Source organism: Pelobates fuscus, chromosome 6 (assembly GCF_036172605.1).
Source record: "Pelobates fuscus isolate aPelFus1 chromosome 6, aPelFus1.pri, whole genome shotgun sequence".
Lineage (NCBI taxonomy): Eukaryota > Metazoa > Chordata > Amphibia > Anura > Pelobatidae > Pelobates > Pelobates fuscus.
The window spans coordinates 56,249,826-56,275,477 of NC_086322.1; the positions used below are offsets into that span (position 1 = coordinate 56,249,826).

The following is a 25,652-nucleotide window of genomic DNA, read 5'->3' on the forward strand; positions in this document are numbered from 1 at the left end:
ACTTTAAGAAAGCTTAATGAATGAAATTTGCACCGCCACTTTTATATATGGAATACACACTGCCACTTTAAGAAAGTTTATTGCATGAAATTTGCATTGCCACTTTGATATAAAAATTCTCTGTTAATAAACACTCTGTAATTTTATGTTGATATAGGAAATGTATTTATTTTTATGCATAAAATATCTAATAGTCTGCCAATTCTACTAATGTATTATGGACATTTGTGGGCTAACCCACATAGACATCACTAAAGAACATCATAAGGGTGCTGCTCCTTCAGTGGAACACAAACTGTGTTCCACTCACGATCGGAAAATGAAAGCAGGAAATAAACGTTGACGCCCCACGTGACCGGAACCAGGAAGTAAACGCCGATGGGGAAATGGAAGGCAAGGTGCGGTCCATCAACAAAAAGACTGCGAAACTAGTATTAAAAGACGAATATGGACGCAGAGACAAGCACATAGCCAACTGAGGAAGCCACAGAGGCGAAACGCGTTTTGGCTATTATCTTATACTTATCTTTTAAAGTTTCAATTTTATTTTTATGTACCGATAAATGTAAGTTTTACTTTCAACAAAGCTGAATCCTTTGCAGTCTATGGTTGGGAGCAAGCTTATCCTTGGATATCCAGATCATACACAGAGGGATTTGGATCACCTTTGAAAGATCCATTGACACCAGAGCCAGGTTTATAATTGGCTCTAATTTGTGAGTGTTTCCTTATACATGTTACCACTTATATTTATATTGAAAGCCATCTGCACTATTGTGTGTACCTCTCTGTCTCCACAGAACAATTGAATTGAGAAGAGAGGATTATAATTGCTCCATCCATTGTGTTTGTATTGTATGGATATTATAGTGTTGGTATAGGGGATTCCACACGGGGGTTTTTGAGCAATTTTCCTTTTGTCACTATTAGATATACCACTCACACTTGCTTTGTTCTTGCTGTATCTGTGTGTATAACAGTTGAGTTCCACAACAATAATACTCACAGTAATGTGTCTTTCCACTACAATACCTGTGTTTAAAAATCAGTCTGTGTAAATATGTGGAGCTCTATAATATAGCCAAATACATATAATGTTTTCATATTCTCTGATGCCTCACACCCAGGGGCTTTCAATAGCGATGACTATATAATTTTACCACATGACAGGAGGCTTCATATTTTGCATTAACTCTCTTTACTAACTCCACATAGCAGTAAAGAAAAGGAGTGAAAACATTAACCAATCAAAAAATAGTAGGAGGTATAGTATTCACAGTGATGAGGCTCCTCCCCCTCTTTCTTTACTGCTCCATCAGCAGACAGGTCAGAGTTTCAGGCTCTTCCCTTTATATAGATTGTATTTTCTATGTTGTATGCTAATATTCGATTTCCTTATTCTGTTTCTTCTGGGAATCTTCTCCCTTTCTATCCTGGGGGGTTCCCCCCCCCCTTTTATTTTACGTTTATTTTACGTTTATTATATCTCTTTGTATATGTGTTTTATGGTAAACTTTTCCCCTCAGGATACCTCCGTTTTCATTCCCCTTCGTTTCGCTGGCTTCCCAGCTTGCTTCCCCTCAGGGTAACGCTCACCCTGTCCCTAGCACTCCCTCGCGGCTCACCAGCCGCTTTCTGTTCGCCGACACACCGGGAAACTTTTTTTCCCGTTTTTTTCCGGCGGCCATCTTGGATCTCGCGTCTCGCGAGATTCACGGCCGCCATTTTGGGAGTCCCACGATCTCCGCAGTGTCGGCCTGCAGAGCTCATCCGATCGTCCTTATCCTTTCGGCTGCTCTTTTGTTACTAGGCAGGGGTCACAGAAGTTTTCCGGTAGGATAAAGAGGCTGCTGGCCCTTCCTCAGTGGTGAGTCCACTGTTGTTATTCCTATTCCTACTCACTGACCGGTGGATTTTGTGCCACCTTCTATTACAACAGGGTGAAGCCCTTAATGCACTGCTGCCTTCAGGTGGATTTCGTGCCACCTACATATATGTATATGTTACAGGGGCATCCCAACCCCATATTAATGTCATATTAGGTGGATATCGTGCCATCCTCTCAGTTATCATACATATATTTCTGGGTGCGGCCCAGCAAGAAAAACCCAATTTACCCTGCTGGGGTTTCGGGTACTTTTACTTGTACCTACACTACATCACACCCTGCTGGGGTGTTATTACCGATTTTATTATACTTTTGAGTGCATATTATATCAACTGACCCCTAGCCCATCTACCCTGTGCCAACACCATAACCACTATGGAAACATCCCAGACCCCTGCGGACTTCCAGTCCATGATTGCAGAAGCCATCTCCGCCTCTATGGAGAAAGCGCTGTCCAGAGTCATGTCGGCATCTACCGACAAACCCAAAAAGGCCACGCTCACACTACCTCAAGACGAGGACTCTGAGGCCTCAGAGTCACACGTACTGGCGGACCCACGCCCCGCCAAACGTCTCTGGAAAGGTGAGAAAGCGGGCGATACACCAGCCAAGGGTAAAGCACCCAAACGCCATAGACCAGCCCCACCCACACCTGCCCACTACTCCTCGGATGAGGGGGAAGAACACACACATTCTATGGCTGTACTGGACGAGTGGCAGGCCGCGGACTCTGATCCGCAAGATGATAATTGGGACTCGGACTCCGGCTCCCATACGGGCCTCCTACGAGGCACCTTCATGGAGCACAGTCAGCTACCAGACGACCTCGCACCTACCCAGGAAGACGAGGCCATCCTAGACCCCACAGGGCAACGTCTGTTTGACCCTCGCAATATCCGCCACCCACGCTCCGGGGACTGGACACCCCCCGACCACCTCTCCCAATTTATGCACCGCTGGCTTCGCAAACCTCTGGATAAAACGGTGCGCAACCGTCTACGCTCGGAATGCCCACGTCCCTCACTTCCCGACCACGTCACTCAAACCCCGGAGTTTGACCAGGTGATGAACACCTTTATGTCCCGAGGTGGCCGTGACCCCCGACGGGGCGTGGAGAAGGGATTCCACGGGGTCCAAGACAAACTGCTGGACGCCATCGGCCCGCTCTCCCGCATACTTTACCTAGCAGATGATGCTTTCACTAGGGCCGATCAATTTGACTCTAGCATGGTCAAAGAATGGGCACATGACATCAGAGAATGGGCACAAAGGTGCTTCTGTTTCGTTGGCAATACCAACGTAGCACTCTCCTCTGAGAGGCGCAAGGCAGCCTTACTCCGTATTGACGGAAAACTGGTGGAATTGGGCACCAAAGAACTGGGACCGTTGGCACAGGGCAAACTATTTGGGGAACCCTTCTTAAAAGAGCTGAACAAACACGTCAATATTTTTACGTCCCTGAATAAGGCTCAGACATCCATGAAGCGAGTCTTCAGAGGTTACCCCAGTCGGGGTGTTTTTGGACGGGCTGGCCGCTACAGGGGCCGCGCAGCCAGCTGATTCTGGCCTTCTGGCCCCCGATCACACAGACCACAACCCTTCTACCCAGAAGTGGGCTCCAGACAACCCTTCTCCTATACCCGAGGAGCAGACCGAGGCCGAGGACCTCATAACCGTGGCAGAGCACGCTTCCCCACAGGTAAGCAACATCATGCCTCTTATTTCACTTTCCCCTTATACCGCAGGCCGTATTGCTCTGTCTTTTCAGAAATGGATAACCATCTCCACGGACGCATGGATCCTCCAGACAGTTCGGGGCTACGTCATCGACTTCGTAGTACCCCCCTACCAACTCACTCCTCCGCACCCCATTCAATGCTCCCAGGAGGACCGCCGTCTGATCGACGACGAACTACGAGAGCTCCAAACGAAAGGGGCGATAGAACCGGCTCACGACGAACAGGGTTTCTTCAGCAACATTTTCCTAGTAAAAAAAAGAAATCTGGAGAGCTCCGTCCAGTTATAAATTTGAAGGGACTCAACGCCTTTGTGGTGTACAGGCACTTCAAGATGGAGGGCATCCATCTTCTGAGAGATCTTCTACAAGACAGGGACTGGTTTACGAGGCTAGACCTCAAGGACGCTTACCTGTCGGTTCCCGTCCACACATCTTGCCGTCAATTCCTCAGATTCCTATGGCAAAACCAACCCTGGCAGTTCACATGCCTCCCTTTCGGCCTCAGCTCAGCACCGTGGTGCTTCACAAAGCTTCTCAAACCAGTTGTGTCACGACTACGAACACAAGGAATTCGGTGCATTATATACCTGGACGACCTGCTACTGTTCTCCTCAGACAGGTTCAGTCTAATGCAACACACACGATATACCATTCAACTCCTGACGTCCCTAGGCTTCGTGGTAAATTACCAAAAATCTGAACTATCCCCAACTCAGACGATACAGTTCCTGGGCTTCGAGATAGACTCCAGGACCAGCACCTTACGACTCCCGGTCTCCAAGATCACAGCCATCAAGAAGGAACTACGCAGGGTCATCCGCTGCCACACCATTCCCCTCCGCACCCTAGCTCGGATCGTGGGCCTACTGTCCGCATCGATTCAGGCAATCTTCCCAGGCCCACTACACTACAGGGCGATGCAACATCTCAAGGCCTCCTTCCTCCGTCAGAACCCCTCCTACGACCAGAACATTCCGGTAACGGAAGAAATCAAGGAAGAACTAGGATGGTGGTTGGACAGCATGGAAGCTTGGAACGGCCGAGCCATCTTCGGGAATTCTCCCGACATCGTTCTGGAATCAGACGTCAGCCTTTGGGGCTGGGGCGCCACAGGCGAGGGCGGATCGACAGGAGGCACTTGGACTTCACAAGAAACCAACCTCCACATCAACTGCTTAGAACTCCTGGCGGGGTCGTTTGCGATCCGCAGCTTGGCGAAGGACCGCACGGACTGCTGCATCCTCCTCCGGATGGACAACGTCTCAGCGGTCCGCTACATCAATCGCCTGGGAGGAGCGCGATCCAGACTCCTATCAAATATCACGAAGGACATCTTCGAATTCTGTCTACCCCGGAGAATCTCCCTGATGGCAGAATACCTCCCGGGAGACACGAACCTGACAGCGGACTGGTTCTCACGCCACTGGCGGGACAGCAGCGACTGGAGACTGGACCCAGCGATCTTCCAACGTCTTTCGGCCAGGAGGGGTCCCCTCCACCTAGACCTCTTTGCTTCACGCAACAACAGGTAGATAGACAAGTACTTCAGCTGGCTCCCAGATCCAGGGAGCAAGGCAGTAGATGCATTTCTACAACCTTGGCCACCCACGGGGGCGTATGCCTTTCCCCCATTCGCCATGGTGGCAAGGACGATGCAATACCTGAAGACCCAACGCGGGTCCCTGCTCCTCATCTCGCCCCTATGGCCGGGTCAACCATGGTTTCCGGATCTTCTGGCAGCAGCCTACAAGGATCCTCTCCTCATACCGTCCTACCCGACACTCCTTACAGACCCCAAAGGGAACCAACATCCGCTCATCCTGGAAGGCCGTCTCACGCTGATGGCTTGGACACTTTCAGGGGAGCCTGGCAAACCGAAGACTTATCGCAAACGTCTCGAGACCTCCTCTGGGACTCATGGGCACCAGGAACCAGACGATGTTACCTATCAGCATGGAACTCCTGGTCTACTTGGTGCAGTGAACGGAATTTCGATCCCTTTACGGCACCTATAACGGCCATCTTGAATTTCCTCTCGCACCTCTTCTCCACGGGCCGATCTTATCGATCCCTCAACGTCATACGTTCCGCAATTTCGGCAGCACACGTTCCGTCCCAGGGGATCCCCGTTGGAAAAGACCCACTGGTATGCCGTCTTCTCAGGGGCATCAGACTACAGAGGCCTCCAAGACCCAAATATTCCCGACTTTGGGACGTTGAGATCGTTCTACAATTCCTTAGGGACTGGCCGGACAACAACAGACTCTCGCTACGACAGCTATCAGCTAAACTGACACTTCTACTTTGTTTGGTTTCTTTCCGCAGAGTCTCGGACGTACGAGCATTTGACATTGATGCCTTTTCGGTCTCCCCAGAGGGAGTTACCTTCCAAATTTCACGCCGTACGAAATCCGATTCCACATCAGTCTTCTACCCTTTTTTCCCTACAGAACCGCTCCTCTGCGTGGTGTCCACCCTACATCGGTACGTGGAAGTCACGTCCCGATTGCCGGTCTCACCCTCGGGCCAACTCTTGGTGTCCTACGTTAGTCCACACGTACCAGTCTCTACCACCACCTTGGCCAGGTGGGTAAGATGGATTCTCTCTCTGGCGGGCGTCGAGGAGACCTTCGGAGCCCACTCCGTCCGGGGTGCGGCGGCCTCATCAGCCTTCTCCGCAGGCGCGTCCCTGGCGGACATCCTACGTGCCGCAGATTGGTCACGAGAATCTACCTTTCGGACCTTCTATTTCCGCCCGAACCCGGGGGCAACCACGTCTCTCCTGTTTCAGCGTTAAAAATGCAAAATATGAAGCCTCCTGTCATGTGGTAAAATTGAAGATTATGCTAGCGCTAGTGTACTTATAATCTTAATTTTAATAATGACAGGAGGCGAGTATTTTCCCACCCTCCACACCCTGGAGGAAGGAGATTCTATGTAAGTATACCTATACTCAGAAGGATGAGATCTCATGTAAGTATACCTATAGTCTGTATATTCCTTCCTTTTGCTCTGTCTTCTTACTCAGCTTATTTTAATCGAATTTGTACTTTGTTTAGATACAGCTTGTGTTGCCTAATCATCGTCTTACTTAGACTAATTTTTTAAACATTTTTTAGTGGAATCTGTGTTGGGTTTATTACATCACTGCAACCAGTTACCAGACCGGTTCCTAACCCTTTTCACGCTCTTTTCCAGCATAACTTCAAGACGTTACAGCTTACGTTCAGGATGGACATGTTTGGGCCTCCCTTCAACTGCCAGGACTTCGCATTTGGGAAAGTCACCCGTTGGTGCACGTTTGGACCATCCTCTAACTGCTAGGACTTCGCACTTTGGAAAGTCACCCGTTGGTGCATGTTTCAAGACTTTTTTCCGTTTCTTTTAATATTTTATATGTCTTTGATGTCGCTTGGAAAGAGGGGGAGGAGCCTCATCACTGTGAATACTATACCTCCTACTATTTTTTGATTGGTTAATGTTTTCACTCCTTTTCTTTACTGCTATGTGGAGTTAGTAAAGAGAGTTAATGCAAAATACTCGCCTCCTGTCATTATTAAAATTAAGATTATAAGTACACTAGCGCTAGCATAATCTTCAATTTTCTCACACCTTGGAGGAGCACTGACCAAAGACACTCGTCTGCCTATTAGAATAAAAGCTATATTTTACTATCATAAAACATGCAGTGCAGTTGTGATGCTCACACTTCCTGTTCTCTCCTCTACCCATCTCCATATCATAGTGTGTTAAATGTTACTGCAACACGTAAATTCATTTTCTGTTTCCAGCTTGCATTTAAATTATATGAAAAGAATCCTGCAATTTTAATGTAAAGCAGATTCTCAGAAAAAAAATTCTGCATTGTACATTTGCTTTAGTATCAAGTTTACAATGTTGGTATTAAAAAGAAATGAAAATAAAAAAAACTGTACCTGGTACAAATACTTCTGCCTGATCACGGCACATTTCCGGAGTGTCCTTTAAACAGTCTGTAATATGAACAAAGTCTTCTGCTGCGGAGGAAGCTGAAAAAGAAAATACTATTTCAGTGTTTTAACCCATTATAAAACAGAATCTAAACTGTAAGGAAGTTGGGGACTCAAGTACATGCATTTTCAACTTACACCTATTAAAGGTCATTTGGCCCATTAACGAGCAGGTTCTGCTTCTATGTTGTATCAAACACATTACTCAAGAAGATATACACACCTGCACAGTATACTTACCTGTATACACCTCAATCAGAGACATTGACCGTACATGTGAATTGCAAACAAGCACACACACACATGCCACACACTTTACTCAAATATACTTACAATAAATTTGTCAAAACGGAGTGTAAAAGAATACCAACAACAACTCAAATAGTTTTTCCATCAATGAGTCCCGACTGAGGCCTCCTGCTACCTTTAGCACATCGTGGGCCATTACAGGGAGAACCTAAACCACTTGCATATCAGACAATGGCACCCTAAATGGTGGTCACAGTTAACCCTCTTTGATGAGGCCCAAACAAAGACTGAAATGATCATCTGGGGTTGTTGTATCTCCTGTACAGAGAGAGCCTGTGGCATTTCTGTTCTGGACCATCCTTGAAGGTGGGATCAGTCTGATATGCAATGGGGCAAGTGTTCTCCCTGTGAGGGCACATGGAACATGTGAACACGAATGTGTTTTAGACCTTAGAAGGGACTAACCCTAGGACAAGTTTTTATATCATTTTTTATTTATTTTTGCCGTTCTTGGTGTCCTTGTATTGTGACATTAACCTGAGACACACACACACACACCGTGCACTACATATATACAGATAACATACACATAGACAAGAATTACACACATCTGTGCTCCCACTAGCCATACTGACATGTTCACTGACATGTAGCACCTGAAGGAAATGGAGAAGGTAGAAATAGTTACCTGAACCTCTCTCTCCTTCGGAATGGCCACATTTCTCTTCAACTCTCAATTACTTCACCTGCCAGGGCCCTATATTATTGGTGTACTCTCTCCCATGTGTAAGAGTACAAAATAGGGGTCTGTGGAAGATCAAGCAAAAACGAGGGATTCTCCAAAAATGATCACATGTAATGCTCACGTGTCCATCTCTCGCAATGACTGATGAGTAGTGGCAAGTTGTGCTGGTGCAAACTGCTTAAAGACCCATTCATTACTATATTTTGCAACAATGTGGCTCTATTATACATTTTATCTCTATATTTATGTATTTCAATGAAAATCCAATGCATCCTATGAGGATTTTTTGCATAAATATTTCTTTTTCTTTGCAGAGCCATTGTAATGATTTTCAACATATCAGACCCTGTCCGAAATCTATAAAATATTTACACACAACCTTTTGGACATTTTTTAAGAAAATACAACATTAGCTGTATTCTTACAAATTTGATGTCTGGAGTGTCCCTTTCAGCATATACAATTTTTATGTATCTTAAAACAAAATCATATTTTTATATAATTAAATATATTATTTAAAGATTTACAAAACACCGAAAGTTTTTATTAATTTTAATCCCCTCTACTCTTTGTAGTTCTAAAACACATCTTCTTGTTGGTTATGTGTGATAGGTATCCTTATCTAGCCTACATGCACTGTTACTATAGGACGAAATCCAATGTATTCTGGCTGTATTTTCATGCATGTAACCAGGAAATACAGACTCTTACTTATCTGTTACCAGCCCGGCCTAATCATTAAACGTTTTGCTCTATTGTTCATTAAACACGTCTGCCAAAAAGTTACTTTACAAAAACATTTCTTCAATCAAATACACCGTGAGATAAGTTAGCACTAGCATTCTTCATGTTCTGTCTTATAGCCAAACACTGACAGATTTGGAAAATTCCCATGAATATTTGGTAAACTGGTGGGAAAACGTTGAGTAGCAGAGTTTTTTATGTTATTATCTCCTAGGGTGGCATATGATTGTACTCTAGGAAGAAAGTGAATTTTCCATCACAACCTTACATGAACACTGCACGCAACATAACCAGTCGGCTGTTTTAGTTTTGGTACTGATTTATATTATGTACACAACAGGTCACATTTTATTGATTTTGTTACGGCTTAAGGTAACACTCCAAACACTTAAGGCACTTAAACTTGCTGATGTGCTTTATGCGTAACGAGTGGATCCTTCTTTTTTTTTTTTCATTTTACAAAAAGTGCAAATTCCACTAGCAATTGACACTTTTATAAATCAATCTTGTAACACATCCTAGCTGTCAATTAGGCAACATGTATTTTTATTCCATGGTAGTTTAGCTCACTCCAGAGGCAGACAATTGCTCAGAGCACCTGCCTCTCAATGACTTCTCATTGAGCTGCATTGGACAGTCTATGATTGGACAGCCACAAAAAGTCTGTGCGGGGTTAGAAGGGGAGGGTTTGCAAAGTTTCAGACAAGAGGTCAGCAACTTTTGCAAGCTGTTCAATGCATGCATGTTTTCATTGGATGTATATTTACTAAATAGTCGCTAATCATTTTGGATTTGGGCAGTGTAGTGTCCATTTAAAGTGATCCTGCCGTGGTAGGTTCACTTTCAGATTTATAACCATTTATTTTTCCAATTATATATGCATTTCTCCCATTGTTAAGCCACTACCTACATAAATAAAATGCAATCATTATTATTGACCTACCATTAGATCCCACTGATGTTATGGTCTTCTTCATAGAATCCACTAAAAATGTTGCATTTCTGGTTGAGTGTGTGTGTTCATCTGCAGAGATTTTATATTGTTCCGAGGCACCTTGTTGAAACTGATTGTGTTTCTCGTCCATCTGGGACACGGAACCCGGGCCATCCAAACCTGATTGCTCTATTCCTTCCAATTCATCTTCCTTGATAGGATGTAATTTATGGACCCCAGCACGAGAGTCTGTGATAGGTGCACCTGTCCCTTCCATGAATTGCGGAATTCTACGGTAAGATACTAGCATTGAAAAGCCTTAGCGAAACAGACGTGCCCTTAAAAAAAAAGCAGAACAGATTAGTATGTTAGAAAAGATGCTTAATATACATATTGCAAAACATATTACATGGGATGGATGCAGTGCATTGAAAGGGACACAAACCACCTTAACTACTTATGTTCCATCATTGCACTAGAAGTCCTTTATACTTCCATCCTTTTCGTTATAACTATGTTGTTGATATATGACCGCACCTATCAGTCATTGGCATCACAGTAGAGATATCATGCAAGCCCATATTCACAAGGCTCAAAAAGGCTCAAAATGATCTTAATAGCCAAACCAAAAGCATAATGAGGTGGAGCAGTCAACATTATCCATCAACAGTCCAGGTTTTGTCAGTATCTCCATTTTAATAGAAAGGGGGAATACATGAATACTGGACTGTTGGTGGGCCATGAAGATAGGTTTGGGAACCACTGACTTGCAGTATATTTTTTCAGTTTAACTATTGTGGTTTAAAGTATGAAATTCACGTTAAATTCCCAGCATTTCTGACAGGGTCATTTTCTACAGTCCAAATGTCAGTCTGGATTAACAAATAGGACATTATAGAGGTATTATGACTGCAAGATATGGACACTATTATAAATACTAATATTGTTAATAGCATTTATATAGCAGCAATATATCCTTTACAGTGATAGGATATGGATCTCTAACAACAACTAATTCAAATAGAGAATAACGTTGACAGAGACAAGATGTAAGAAATCCTGCTCAAATGAGCTTACAGTCTGTGTATAGGTCAGGATTTTGCAAAGCAGTGTACCCACTGTGTGGTCTACAAGTCCAATATGTAGTAACAGGTACACATGGTGTAGCTCAAGGCATTCACAAAGGGTTCATCCACAAATCTCTGTGCCCACAAGTTACTATCCAATATAAACACAGGAAGGGAACATCCCATAATGACAGGAGTAGGGTTTTAAATATTAAGACTACTGCCAGGTGGCACACATACCCTGCTGCTATGCATGGCCACAGGTAAGCCACTGTCAGGAATTTAACGTCAGTTTAAAATGTCAGGATAAAATAGCGTAAGATGGTAATTTGAAATGTAAATTCCTGACATTTCACACTTACTGGGTAATTTACTGAAATTACAATTCAAGGTGAATTCAAAGTGAATTTGAAATTTTAGGTCAAAGTAGCAAAACTGGCAAAATTCTATAAGTCAACTATGCATTATTCCATCAACTCTTTTATCCACTGTCACACCTCTTGCCCCCCAAAAGATCTTTCATAAAGATAGACTCTTTATGAAATACTCATGTTTACTGTGTTGGAATTTCAAAACATATATTAAAAGATATTTATTTACAAAACATTTTACCAGGATGGATACATTGAGATTTCTCTCGTTTTCAAGTATGTCCTGGGTCCACAAAACATTGCATTGTAACAATAGGGTACAATAAAATACAAAAACAATATTAATACACAATATATACAAAACGTAACATAGAACAGGTAGGAAATATATAATCAACCATGACAGGTGCATTCTGTTTTGAGGTAGGTAGAGAGGAATCTCTTAAAGGACTTTAGGCCTGTGGAAGATTTGAAAGTGTGCGGGAGGTCGTTCCACAATTGCGGTGCTCTGTAGGAAAAGGAATATCAGGCCACTTTTTTTTGTATTGAGGTAGACTAAATAAAGTGTTGGTACTGGATCGGAGGTTATAGGAAGTGGGAACAGCCGGGGACAGCATTGTGTTCAGGTAGGGTGGGAGCTTCCCAGGAAAGCTCTTAAACACAAGACTGGAAAGATGAAGGGTGCGTCTGGCTGCCAGCAACAGCCAGTTTAGTTCTTTTAGCATGTCACAATGGTGGGTCCTGTAATTACATTGTAGCACAAATCGTCAGAACGAGTTATGTAATGTGTTGAGTTTATTAATGTGGGATTGCGATGCAGATGCATATACTACATCCCCATAATCAATGATTGGGATCAGCATTTGCTGTACAATCTTTATCTTTACTGTAGGGCTTAGGCAGGATTTGTTTCTGTAAAGGGCACCTAGTTTTGGATAAAAATAGATGCAAGCTTTTCGATGTTGAGGCCAAAAGATTGGGATGGGAGTGGATTACCCAAGTGTGGATTGCGGTCAGTGTGCTATTTGATTTTGTTTTGATGGAGAGGCGGGAATTGTGTAATTTGTGTAATTTAGGTACTGTTACAAAGATCATTGTGGCAGTTTTTAGGAAGAGTTTGCAAAACAAAACATCAAGAGTTACTGCCATCAAGTTCCAGTCCCCCCAGCTGTGATAGGTAAACTGACTCTATCTATGGAGGATCCTGCAGTCTTGTGGAATCCTTCATAGACTCCTCTGCTGTATTCTTGCTCATGCTCAAGTGATGTTGGCTCCTAACAACTGAGGCACCAGGACTGGAAGAGGACCCACCAAAAGAGGATGGCAGGACGAAGGTAAGTAAAACTCACCCCAGGCCACTCAGTGGTACACAAGTACTCGAATTGTGTCAGTGCCACTTTCAATTTGAAACTCAATTTATCTCACTTTAATGAACATCCCATTAGGACATAGCAGTAAGGTGCAAGACCTGGTGTTTTTTCTTGCATACATTTCTTTATGCTTATCGGCAGGATATGAAAAGTAGTAGCTAGCTAATGGTAGCTAGCATGCTGTATGTTGTATGAAATAAATCATCTAACAAATGAAGGTAGTTTCTTCAAGATTCCTCCTTTATAAACAACTTAATTTCCTTTCTGCTTCATTTGAATATGCTGACCTTAAAGGACAACTATAGGCACCCAGACCACTTCAGCTTAATGAGGTGGTCTGGGTGCCAGGTCCCTCTAGGATTAACTCTTTTTTCTATAAACATAGCAGTTTCAGAGAAACTGCTATGTTTATATTAGGGTTAATCCAGCCTCTAGTGGCTGTTTCATTGACAGCTGCAAGAGGCGCTTGCGTGCTTCTCACTGTGAAAATCACAGTGAGAAGGCGCCAGCGTCCATAGGAAAGCATTGTAAATGCGCGCGCGGCTCTTGCTGCGCATGCGCATTCAGCCGAAGAGGAGGAGAGGAGGAGGAGAGCTCCCCGCCCAGGGCTGGAGAAAGAGGTATGTTTAACCCCTTCCTCTCCATCCAGCCCGGCGGGAGGGGGGCCCTGAGGGTATGTTTTCCTGGCACTATAGTGGTCCTTTAACCCCTTAAGGACCAAACTTCTGGAATAAAAGGGAATCATGACGTGTCATACATGTCATGTGTCCTTAAGGGGTTAAACATGTGAAATTGTCACATGTCTAGGAAAACATGGTGAATACTGAAAAAAGACAATCTCAAACAGCCTACAGCCATTGTTTCTGCAAATGAGGTATGAAACCTCAAAAAATAACTAGTCATTCCAGTGTGCATCCTCTTCTATAGGCAAACCTGCAAGACAACGATGCAGGGCTGGCCATCCCTTTACAAACAGAAAACTTTTCTCTGGGGTCCTGCTTCTCAGGACTGTTTCACCAAATTGAGGACAGTTGACAGTTATACCATCAATCTTAAAACAGTTTAGTACCTGTCAATAATGTTTCGTGGCCCTGTAAGAGTTATTTGGTATTTAACTATATTTTCTCTTAATTATTCTATTTTTATATTCACAGGGTAGGTTGGTGGTTTGTGGGTGAGAATCTCGTGTCTGTGATGACACCTTGTATGGAAATGTGGCTGTATTTCTTATAACTCGGACTGATGTCTAAAAACCACGCGTAAAAAAACGTTTTAGGTACATCTACAGTATTAGTAAACCTATTCATACTATTACACAGTCAATAAAAAGCTATATATCATTAAAACAATAGGCATATATCCACAGCCAATTACTGTGGCTGGTCGATTATTTAAACTTAAAGTCATTTCAATCAGTTTTAACAATTCTTGCCATTTTCCCCATTTAAATATATATTTTAATTATAGTTACAGGACAGTCTATGTGATCCCTGTGCATTTTAACATTTCTTATAGGAATTTTTAAGAAGTTATTTTTGGTTCTTAAGAACATTACAATATATGTGTTTTTATTTAAAAGTCTTACTTTATCAGATGTGATCAGTAATGTAAAAAATTAAAGGGAATTCAAAGTGCATTTAAAATTTCAGTTGAACAGAAACATGCCCTAAGTCACCCATGCTTCCGATTCCACAACTTTAGTCTCACATTTAAAATGCACTATGACATCTCGTTTAGTGATTAGCCCTGTACATGTTTATTCCCTGTATTATTTGGCTTTAACCCCTTGATGACACATGATGACGAAATATTCCGTCATGATTCCCTCTTATTCCAGAAGTCGTGTCCTTAATAAGAGTGTGCCCCCTTTTGTTTCCAGTATTTGCGATTCACTTAATTTTGCCATCCTTCCCCATCCCCAGACCTTCCACCACCTATAAGACCTACCTGTTGTCCAGTTGAGGGCAAATAATGGATACGCATTATGAATTATATCCTTGGAGATTGGAGGAGACACAACCGTGTGTCAGTGTTTTAAATCATGATCCCTTCTTCCTGGAACCCAACTTAATCCAAGTCCCTTTTTTTGAATCTTTGCACTTCCATACGTACGTTTTAAATATAGTTATGATAAAAATAAGTTGCAGTCTATTTCCTTGTTTGCAATGTAAATGGAATTCTTTACACTCACACGTTTTATGCACCCTTGTGCCTATGGTTGCGTTGTACATTAAGAATGAGAAAAATGGAGTCAAGTTACATTTGTCGTAAAATAAAGTAGATGTGATTTCAGAAGGTAAAGAGCTGTTTTAATCATTTCTAGTTTATCTTGTTCCTTACAACAAAAGGGTTTGTGCTAGAATAACAGTCCATTGAAATGGAATTGCATAGGCACCTTAAAAGGTGTGTAAAAAATGTTTGTTTGTTTTTTTGTTGTTTTCTTTTTTACCTTACATCCTGAAAATCAGCAACAAAGCTTTTAACCCTTTAAAATAGCTCTGTTCATTTTGTGAGTCTTTGTATATTTTGAAAAGACCCCTATTGGTGACATCCCTCTCCCCAACTCCTTCCTATGTGCAGCGTCCGGGGAAGCTTTTGGTGTGGTGTATGTGTTTATAACAGAGCTCAACAGTAATAAAACACAATACGGGCAATTAAATAAAGTCTGGATTTGCAATATGTTGTTAAAAATAAGTGAACCAACCGGATTGGCAATTCTCATATTTACGTAAGGCAAATTAGATTGAATTTCAGTTATTTCAACTAAATGAGTACATCTTTTACACCAATAATTTACACTAAAGTGAATATTAACCTTAAAATTAGACTATAGGCACCCAAAGCACATCATCTCAATTAAGTAGTCTGGGTGCAGTGCCCCTGTCTGTTTTACCCTGCAATGCAAAATAGTTTCTGAGAAGCTGCACTGTTTACATTGCAGAGTTAATTCCACCTCGAGTGGCTGGAGGCACTTACTCCTTGAAACGACATTCTACATACTCACACTTTGAATGAGGACGATTAACGTCTTCAAATCCCCCACGAGAAAGCACTGATTCAATACTTTCCTATGGGGAAGCTTACAAGGCAAGCACTGCACATGCACATTAGGTCCCACCCTCGCTGTGATGTTAGGTACAGGAACACTATAGTGTTAGGAGATTCATAACTCTCGAGATTCTCATATGACAATTAAATTAGAGCATGTGTATATTTATCAAGGGTCAAATTTCAACCAGATTCATTCTGAACAGAACTGGAAAAAAGCTGCAACATGAAATCACTTGTATTGTGTATTTAATTTTGGATATAATTTTGCAAGAAATACATGCTCATGGGCAGCACAACAACCAGCAGTCAAAGGGTTAAAATATTTGAAAATTTATAAAAATAATATAGATGTAATACATAATATTGATTAAAAAAAAGAATCATCTAATATGTATTTCATAACCTAAACGTTTATGCTTTTAATTATTGGGGTACAATGTACTCCTTTATGGGGTTAAGCCTTTCTCCCTGGGAGTTTGGTATTTAAATGGTGCTAATGACAGATGTTGCAGTATATTAGACTGTATTGGAATCAGAGATGTATTTGCATTGGGCGGCACTTTCCAGGGGCGCGGGCAAAAAATGCCACCCCAAATGCCCAGGCAAATGCCTTGTTAGCCTGGTGGCAGAGTGATGCCGGGAGCCGGAATATGATGTCAGGCCCAGGCCTGCATGGACCTCAACTAGCCGCCCGACTGCCTTCACGCCTGCCTCCCTCCCTGCCCAAACACACCGACCAGCATCCCCACTGGACCCAGGGCCGGTGCAAGGATTTTTGACTACACAGGCGAAGATGAATTTTGCCACCCCCCTCCCCATCGAAAAAAAATGTATCTTCACCTGTGTGTCTTTTACCCCCCTTTTGACTAACTTACCCCCTTTAGTGCTTTATATCCCATTGTGTATGTCTTCCCCCCCCTTTTATCCTGTGTGTCCCCTTTGCTGTATTTTATCTCTCCTGTGTCTCTTACAACCCTCCTTGTGTATTTTTTACTTCCCCCAGCCCCTTTGCCTTTCTCTTTCTCCCCCCAGCCCTTTTGTGTGTCTTTCGTCCCCCTGCCCTTTTGTGTGGCTCTTTCTCCCCAACATATTTGTGTGTATTTTTATCCCAGTACCTTTGTGCATCTCTTTCTCCCCCTAGCCCCTTTGTGCTTCGTTCTCCCCCACAGCCCCTCTGTGCTTCGTTCTCACCCACAGTCCCTCTGTGCATCTTTCCCCCAGCCCCTCACCCTTCTGCGTGACTCTTTCTCCCCCCAGCCCCTTTGTGTTTGTCCCCCCTCAACCCCACTGTATGTTTCTTTGTGCCACCCAGCCCTCCTGTGTCTTTTTATTTTCTCCCGTACCTTTTATTGCCCCCCCTCCCCTCCTGTACCTTTTATTGTCCCTCCTGTACCTTTTTTTGTCTCACCTCCTCCCATCCCGACCCTTTCATAGTTGTCCTTTCCCTCCTGTGTCTTTCAATGCCCCAGTGCTTTTTAATGTCCCTCCTCCCGTCCCATTTATTGTCCCCCCTTCTTTTTCTGTACCTTTCATTGTCCTCCCTCCTGTATCTTTCATAATGACCCTAATGTTCCTTTTACTGTCTCAACTCATGAACCTTTCATAGTCTCCCCTCCCTACCTGTGCCTTTTCTTGTCCCCCATCCTGTACCTTTTCTTGTCTTCCCTCTTGAGCCTGTCATAATCCCCCCCTCCTGTACCTTTTATTGTACCCCTACCCTCCTATACCCTTTCCCCCCTCCTGTCCTGTATCTTTTATTGTCCCCCTCCCCTCTTGTACCTTTTATTGTTGTCCCCTGTATCTTTTATTGTCCCCCACTCCCCTATTCTACCTTTTATTATTGTCCCCCTCCCCTCTTGTACCTTTTATTGTTGTCCCCTGTATCTTTTATTGTCCCCCACTCCCCTATTCTGCCTTCTATTATTGTTCCCCCTCCTGTACCTTTTATTGTCTTCCCTCTTGAACCTTTCATAGTCCCCCCCTTCCTGTACCTTTTATTGTACCCTTACACTCCTGTTCCTTTTATTGTCCCCCCTACTATCATGCCTCTTTTATTGCCCCCCCCCTTCCTGTACCTTTTATTGTCTCCTTCCTCTCCCCTCCGCACCTCCATCCATGTGACTAAGCTGGAGGACCGCAGCGAAGGATCCGGTTTCCTGTTCTGGTCTGACAGGAAGCAGTTCGTTGCATTTCCTGTCAGACCGGGTAAGTAGCGTTCCGCCCGCTCAGCCACGCACCGCAGTGACAGACAGGAGGGGAGCGATGCAAATGGCGCCCTCCTCCTTCTGTTCACCGGAGATCGCGCCCCCTGGACCCGCGCGCCCTAAGGCGGCCGCCTGGGCCGCCTTAGGGTAGCGCCGGCCCTGACTGGACCCCAGGTAAAAAAAATCAACCCAGCTCTCCCAAAGGTAGGGAGGCTGGGTGGATTTATATTCAAATTTAAAAATAATCTGTGAGTGTTGGGGGGAAATGTGTGTGTGTGTCTGGCTGTCAGTGTATGTGTGTGTGTGTGTCAGTGTGTATGTATGTCTGTCAGTGTGTCTGTGTGTATATCTGTCAGTGTGTGTGAGTGTGTGTCTATCAGTGAATGTGTGTATGTCTGTCAGTGTGTCTGTGAGTGAGTCAGTTTATGTCTGTTCTGTGTGTCTGTGAGGAAGCCTGTGTGTCTGAGTGATTGTGTGTGTGTGTCTGTATGTGAGTGTGTCTGTGAGTGTGTGTGTTTATGCATGTCTGTCAGTGTGTGTCTGTGAATGAGTGAGTGTATGTCTGTTGTGTGTGTCTGTGAGTGTTTGTGTCTGTGAGTGAGAGTGTGTGTGTGTCCGAGTGAGTGTGTATGCCTGTCAGTGTGTGTGTCTGTGAGTGGTGGTGTGTGTCAGTGAGTCAGTGTGTGTGTCTGCATCATTGTGTGTGTATGTGAGTGAGTGTGTGCGTGCGTGCGTGCGTGTCTGTCAGTGATTGTGTGTGTCTGTGAGTGAGTTAGTAATTGTGTGTGTCTGTCAGATTGTGTAAAATCAGTATGTGTGTATGCCAGTGTATCTGAGAGTGTGTGACTGTCAGTCAAAGTGTGTGTTAGTCTTTAAAAGGAAGAGGTGTGGCATTAACAGGAAGGGTGGAGCAAATGTAAATTAGGGTTACCGGAGTTCCATCATGCCTAGGACAGCACAGATCCAAAATACACCACTGATTGGAATTGACTACTATCAGTTATCTGGTAGGTTGTAATTTAAACAATAAAGACTTAAAGGGACACTATAGTCACCTGAACAACTTTAGCTTAATGAAGCAGTTTTGGTGTATAGAACATGCCCCTGCAGCCTCACTGCTCAATCCTCTGCCATTTAGGAGTTAAATCCCTTTGTTTATGAACCCTAGTCACACCTCCCTGCATGTGACTTGCACAGCCTTCCATAAACACTTCCTGTAAAGAGAGCCCTATTTAGGCTTTCTTTATTGCAAGTTCTGTTTAATTAAGATTTTCTTATCCCCTGCTATGTTAATAGCTTGCTAGACCCTGCAAGAGCCTCCTGTATGTGATTAAAGTTCAATTTAGAGATTGAGATACAATTATTTAAGGTAAAATACATCTGTTTGAAAGTGAAACCAGTTTTTTTTTTTCATGCAGGCTCTGTCAATCATAGCCAGGGGAGGTGTGGCTAGGGCTGCATAAACAGAAACAAAGTGATTTAACTCCTAAATGACAGTGAATTGAGCAGTGAAATTGCAGGGGAATGATCTATACACTAAAACTGCTTTATTTAGCTAAAGTAATTTAGGTGACTATAGTGTTCCTTTAAGAGTTCATTGGATAAATATGAATGTATTAAAATCCTGTGACAAGGAAATAGGCTGGAAAATGTGCTAATTGTAAAAAAAAAAAAAAAAAAAACATGGATTTGTTCTGATCTGCTCCAGTAGGGGGCACATTTGCAAACTAATTCCACTTGCTTTTTATAGTGGAAACTAGTAAAATCCACTAGATTTGTCCACTAGCCATGAAAGCAGTCAGCAGATAAACTGACAAGAGGGAAAAAAAAACAGATTGAAATTTTGTATTTTTTCATTTTGCAAGAAGTACAGATTTCAATAGAAATTATACTTTTATAGATTAACCTGATTACACCACTTGGCTGTCAATCAGATAACAATATTTCCTGGTTTGGTTAGCTAGGTAGGTGGAGCGAAACTCAGGAGGCAGCCATAGCCCAGAGCACCTTTTTTGCAAAGAGTTCTCATTGAGCTGCATTGGGAAGTCTGTGATTGGACAGCCACAGAAAGCCTGGGCGGGGGTTAGAAGGGGAGGGTTTGCAAAGCCAGCAGATATTGAAATGCAGGTTTTCATTTGGGGTATATCTACTAAACAGCGATTTCATTAATTTTGTATTTGGGCAGTAGACTGTCCCTTTAAGAATCTTTTTTAATATTTTAGACTTTATATTTGCATTTGATGATAGCTAGATCATAATGTAAATGAGGGTAACTCAAGGAGCAAACCGAGTTCTGCTTCTAGATTGTATCAAGGCTGTTAGTACTGTGATATCAAAAGGTAACTGTTAGCAATGTAAACAGAAATGACATAACTTAATCTTGAACTATCCAAGCATGCATCACATTACAAAAATAAATACATTATATCAAAATGAAAACCTTCAATATCCAAACAAATTCTTATGACCATCCAAACAATAAAATTAACATGAAAACTACAGTTAAAGGACCACTATAGGCACCCAGACCACTTCAGCTTAATGAAGTGGTCTGGGTGCCAGTTCCATCTAGGATTAACCCTTTCTGCTGTAAACATAGCAGTTTCAGAAACTGCTATGTTTACAAATGGGTTAATCCAGCCTCTAGTGGCTGTCTCATTGACAGCCGCTAGAGGCGCTTCCACGCTTCTCTCTGTGATTTTCACAGTGAGAAGACACCAGCGTCCATAGGAAAGCATTAAGAATGCGATCCTATGAACTGGCTGAATGCGCATGCACATTCAGCCGATGACAGGAAAGGAGGATGAGAGTCCCCGGTGCTGGAAAAAAGCCCGGCGGGAGAGGGGCCCAGAGGACGAGGGGGACCCAAGGACCATATAGATCCAGGAAAACGAGTATGTCCTTTAACCCCTTAAGGACACATGACATGTGTGACATGTCATGATTCCCTTTTATTCCAGAAGTTTGGTCATTAAGGGGTTAACCAGGAGTCCGAATTACCAATAAATAGTTTTAACCCTTCCAATGCTACAGGATTCAGGATTCAGTTTGTATGAGTTTCCCTTTCCTATTTCTCTGAAATGGTTATTAGAAGAGGTTATTTACTAAAATGACAATCATGAGAAAAAAAAACAAGTGAAAAATAATTGAATTGGGGTATTTTTTTTTTCTAATTCAGCTATGTTTGGCATTCTTAAATGCACTTTAAATATACTTTTTGGTTTATTCACAAAAGTTGGAATTCCAAGGGAATTTCATATTAAAGGCCCAAGTAGCTAAACTGATAGCAAAGCTGCCTGTGAGATTTTATTCCATTGTTTTGTTATTGTTGTTATTTTTGTTTGTGATTGTGCTTCTTTATTTAAGTGTTGTAGTTGACAAGCTCCTCTTTGGCCATAAATAGTATACAGCAATTGTGGCAGCTACCAGCTTATTCACTGTAACATTTTGCAAACCAGGCTGTGTGCAGCTGTGCCCCAAACTGTGGGCTGTACTTGCCCTGATCCGAGGCTTGGAGTTTCTCCAGGGCAGGAAGGAGATGTCTTACAGCGGCTCAGTCACCCAAAACTTACCTTTCTCAAATGGTTTTCTCTTCTCTTCCTCTCTCTGAATTTGTTCTTATTGTCTTCATTTCTGATGCTTTTCTCATAAAATAGATACGACAGAGTAGGGACAACGTTGTCTTATGTATTTTTCCTCTGCTTGACCAATCTTGACGAACAGTGGAGCTGAAGGCAAACCACATCCTTTGTCAAGATTTGTCAAGTCCCATTTTCCCACAATTCTCACCAGCCCATTATGACCCTTGTTTATAACCTCGTGATCTGGGTGTCGGGAAGGCATCGTGAGCATTTGCGTCTTTTCCATAAAAACATGTAATGCTGTAATTACAGGGCGGAGAAGGGGCACACGAAGGCAGAGACTATACATCACTACCAGTATACTGAGCATGGCAACGGCTTGGAAAGAGACCCAGTGTTCCAATTGAGAAGGAGCAAAAAAAAAGTTAAATCTTGAGAAATTTGAAAAATATGGCATTGACATTTAGGACTGATAAAGTAGGGGTGGGGGGAGGGGTGGGTGGGAAGGGGTAAGTAAAAGAAAAAAAAAAAGTAACATAGGGTTGGCCTGTGACAGAGCTGCTTTAAAGGTGCATGAAGCAATGAACACGCTAAACAAATCTCAGAGAGCAAAGTAGAAAGGATAAATCGTTACTTTAACCACAGAATGCAAAGGAGCAGGTTTGTAGCTGCAGACATTTCTTAGGACTACAATTAAAATCAAGAAAAACATGGGAGGACAGCAGGAACATGTATAACTTAATGGTTGGAGCTTCTAAAATGGCCAAAGTTTATACAAAATACACAATTAGGATTATTTCAAGACTATTTGCAGTCATAAGTCTCATCTGAAAAAATGATGATTTAGTCAAACATATGGACATACTGTGTTTGTTGCTGATATAACCAATGTTTATATAAAATCCACAAATAGAAATCAGTGTACATTATGTTTGGTCCAAAGACAATATAGCCATTTGGTGACACAATTCCCAATATGCATTATGTATTTAAATATGTTTTGAAAATATTTATAGTGACACGATCTTCTTATTACCTATTATATATTATGCATTTAAATATTTTTTTTAAATGACTTTTAAAAGCGTGTACCGATCCGAATTTTCTGTGCCATAGCCTCTACAATTATGCAAGTTGTTATGGTGCTTAAAATGACCGTTTACCAGAATTTGTCACTGTCTGATTACCTTTGGCTCTGCCTCCACAAAACAAAACAAAAAAAAAAATCACCCGAAAATGAAAGCAAATACAATCAGTGAAAATATTGACATTCATTTTTACATTGAGATCTTGGGAATCTTTGCAGCTTCTAGCTACAGTTTAACTTGTTTAACTTTTTCTTACATTTAACTAGCCTGTAAATCGAAGGATCAAGAAGCAAGAACCGACTTCATAACTTTTAAAGAGAAACTGTTACTTCTTGGGAATTTACACTATCTAATAAAATTTAGAAAATCACCAATAACTTGTGCTCATATTTTTTCATGAAATGTTCCATTTTCGTTTACATTCATCTTAAATCTTTAGCAAATGATTTATAATCCAGTTCAGAGAATACAAAGCCAGGACAATCATTGCAAATTAAGATGAGAAGACGAAATGTTGTATTCTCTCTATGCTGACTGCCAGGTGCAAAGAACAGTGTGTATAACAATGATTGACAGGAAGCTAACATGGCGGTGCCTAACGACAAGATAAAGTCGATTTTATCAAGGTTATTCAATAAAGTGAGAATTCAAAGTGAATTTCAAATTTAAGGTCAAAGTAGCCGAACTGGAAACATTCTCCCAATCGCATATGCCTTCAGTTCAGCTACTCTGGCCTTGAATTTTAAATTATCTTTTATTAGAATTTTAAATAATCCCACCTTAGTGAATAGCCGTGTATGTTTCACAACTAACAAACCCATAATTTTTTTTTAACTATAGTGATAAGTAAACATAATATTAAAAATCTTGCAAAGTGTCAGTTCCCCTTTAAAATCATCAACTGTGTATGAGAGCCACAGGATACAGATGTGAAATGTAACTATTGCTGTATCTGGCTGTGCCTTTTATCAGTGAACAATGTATCAGTTTAAATCGAATTACTGTCTATGACAGTTTTTTGGGAAATGTGAAGCTAAAATGGATTTAAATGGAACCTGAGCCTCCGTATATCACAATACTCTGTCATATTTAGTTGCCATCTCAGGAACGAGTAGAATAATTAGTTTGCATAAATGTTGGCAACTAAGTAGAATAATCTGGATGTTAATAGAATGAACTATACTAAGGTAAGGGTTTAGGTTGATTAAAACTCTCGAAATAGCGAGTTTGGTAAACGGAAAGACAAATTGCTACATTTCAACCATTGTAGCTCTGATGGGAAACAAAAACACGTCCAACTCACAGTTTAGTGAAGATGTCTCAATTAAAAATGTTACTTTCTTTATTAAGAATGGCATCACTCACAGGGAGAGATCCCATATCAGAGAGGTGCCAATCATTGATAAATAAATAGCTTTAATATCCTGTAAATAAAACTTAGAACATCAAAACAATTTTAAAATATAATATCAATCCAATCATAGGAAGGCAGTGAAACTGGTTCTAACCAATCTTGTTTTACAATTAGTATGTTTCACATAAAGTATTCAGAGCTTCTCCTATACAACCCGTATTAACCCTTTCAGTGCCAGCGGCTCTGGTACTCAAGAGGTTAAAATAGTTTTATAGAGACATGTAAAGGTTTATTCACTAAACACCAAATTGTAGTCAGCTGGAATTGAAATTGCAACACTTCTTGTTAACTAACCAAACTGTGTCTATAGTAGGGTCTGGACAATTCTTGGTGTATAGGAGATCCCATAGTAACATGGAATCTGGAGATATTAAAATGTTTTTAATGCTTACCTCCCAGCCGCTATCTTGCTACTTCTAACATTTCACCAAATAACATTCTGAATACTCTGTGAGGAACTGCAGCTGATACATCCCTTCCTCTGTGACCTCTCTACCTTTCCTGTTGACTGAACAGCCCAGTGCTAAGCTCTGACTCTCTAAACTAACAAACAGTTGACCATTAACAGTTTAAGTTTGTCTACAGAGCCATATATTCGGGTACGGCATTTTGAGTTTAAATGGTTTTAATGCCATTTAACACAACACTGAGCTGTACAAATTTCTAGGAATTATGTTCCCTGTTTCTGAGTTAAAGTGACACTTCTGGAGCTTGTTTAACTCTTCAAGCGTCAGCAGAGTTTGAGCATGATTAACTGCTTAATTTAGTTAATATTAAGTGTACTATTTATCACTATAAAACATGTCTATTTTATTTTAACGGACGGACAGGATTTTCTTCTATAAAACAGATTAAGTTACAGCACACACATAAAAATACATTTTTAAATCTTGTAAGGCTACTTAAAATCTATCTCCAGGGCCGGACTGGGGATACAAAGCAGCCCTGGAAAAAAATGTTAGGCCAGCCTCATAAGTCACTGCGCCATATATTGTCGCATGTAATATGTAAGGCTATGTCTTACCACCCCAGATGACAGATGATTGTTATATATATATATATATATATATATATATATATATATATATATATATATATATTGCTTTTTCTAATATAAAATATTGGTCCTTTCAGAGTAAAACGTTTAATTATACAGTAAGCATACTCACATGCAGACACTGACAATCTCAATGACACACACAAGCTCATTGATACACAG

The 25,652-nt window shown here is 41.9% G+C and overlaps 1 protein-coding gene across 2 annotated transcripts in view; it reads right to left on the reverse strand.

The window, feature by feature from the left end:
• The window catches only part of SH3TC1 (SH3 domain and tetratricopeptide repeats 1), a 62,041-nt gene extending 37,095 nt beyond the window's left edge, over window positions 1-24,946 (reverse strand). The window contains exons 1-3 of one of the 2 annotated variants that reach the window (XM_063457734.1): window positions 24,826-24,946; window positions 10,297-10,625; window positions 7,562-7,654 (exon numbers count right to left, since the gene is read on the reverse strand). In XM_063457734.1, the coding sequence (XP_063313804.1) occupies window positions 7,562-7,654; window positions 10,297-10,597 (394 nt within the window). In that variant the 5' untranslated portion in view covers window positions 10,598-10,625; window positions 24,826-24,946. Of the gene's footprint in view, window positions 1-7,561; window positions 7,655-10,296; window positions 10,626-15,042; window positions 15,098-24,825 lie in introns of those variants that run through there. The other variant, XM_063457735.1, reaches the window with a different exon arrangement.
• Window positions 24,947-25,652: the final 706 nt, after the last annotated feature.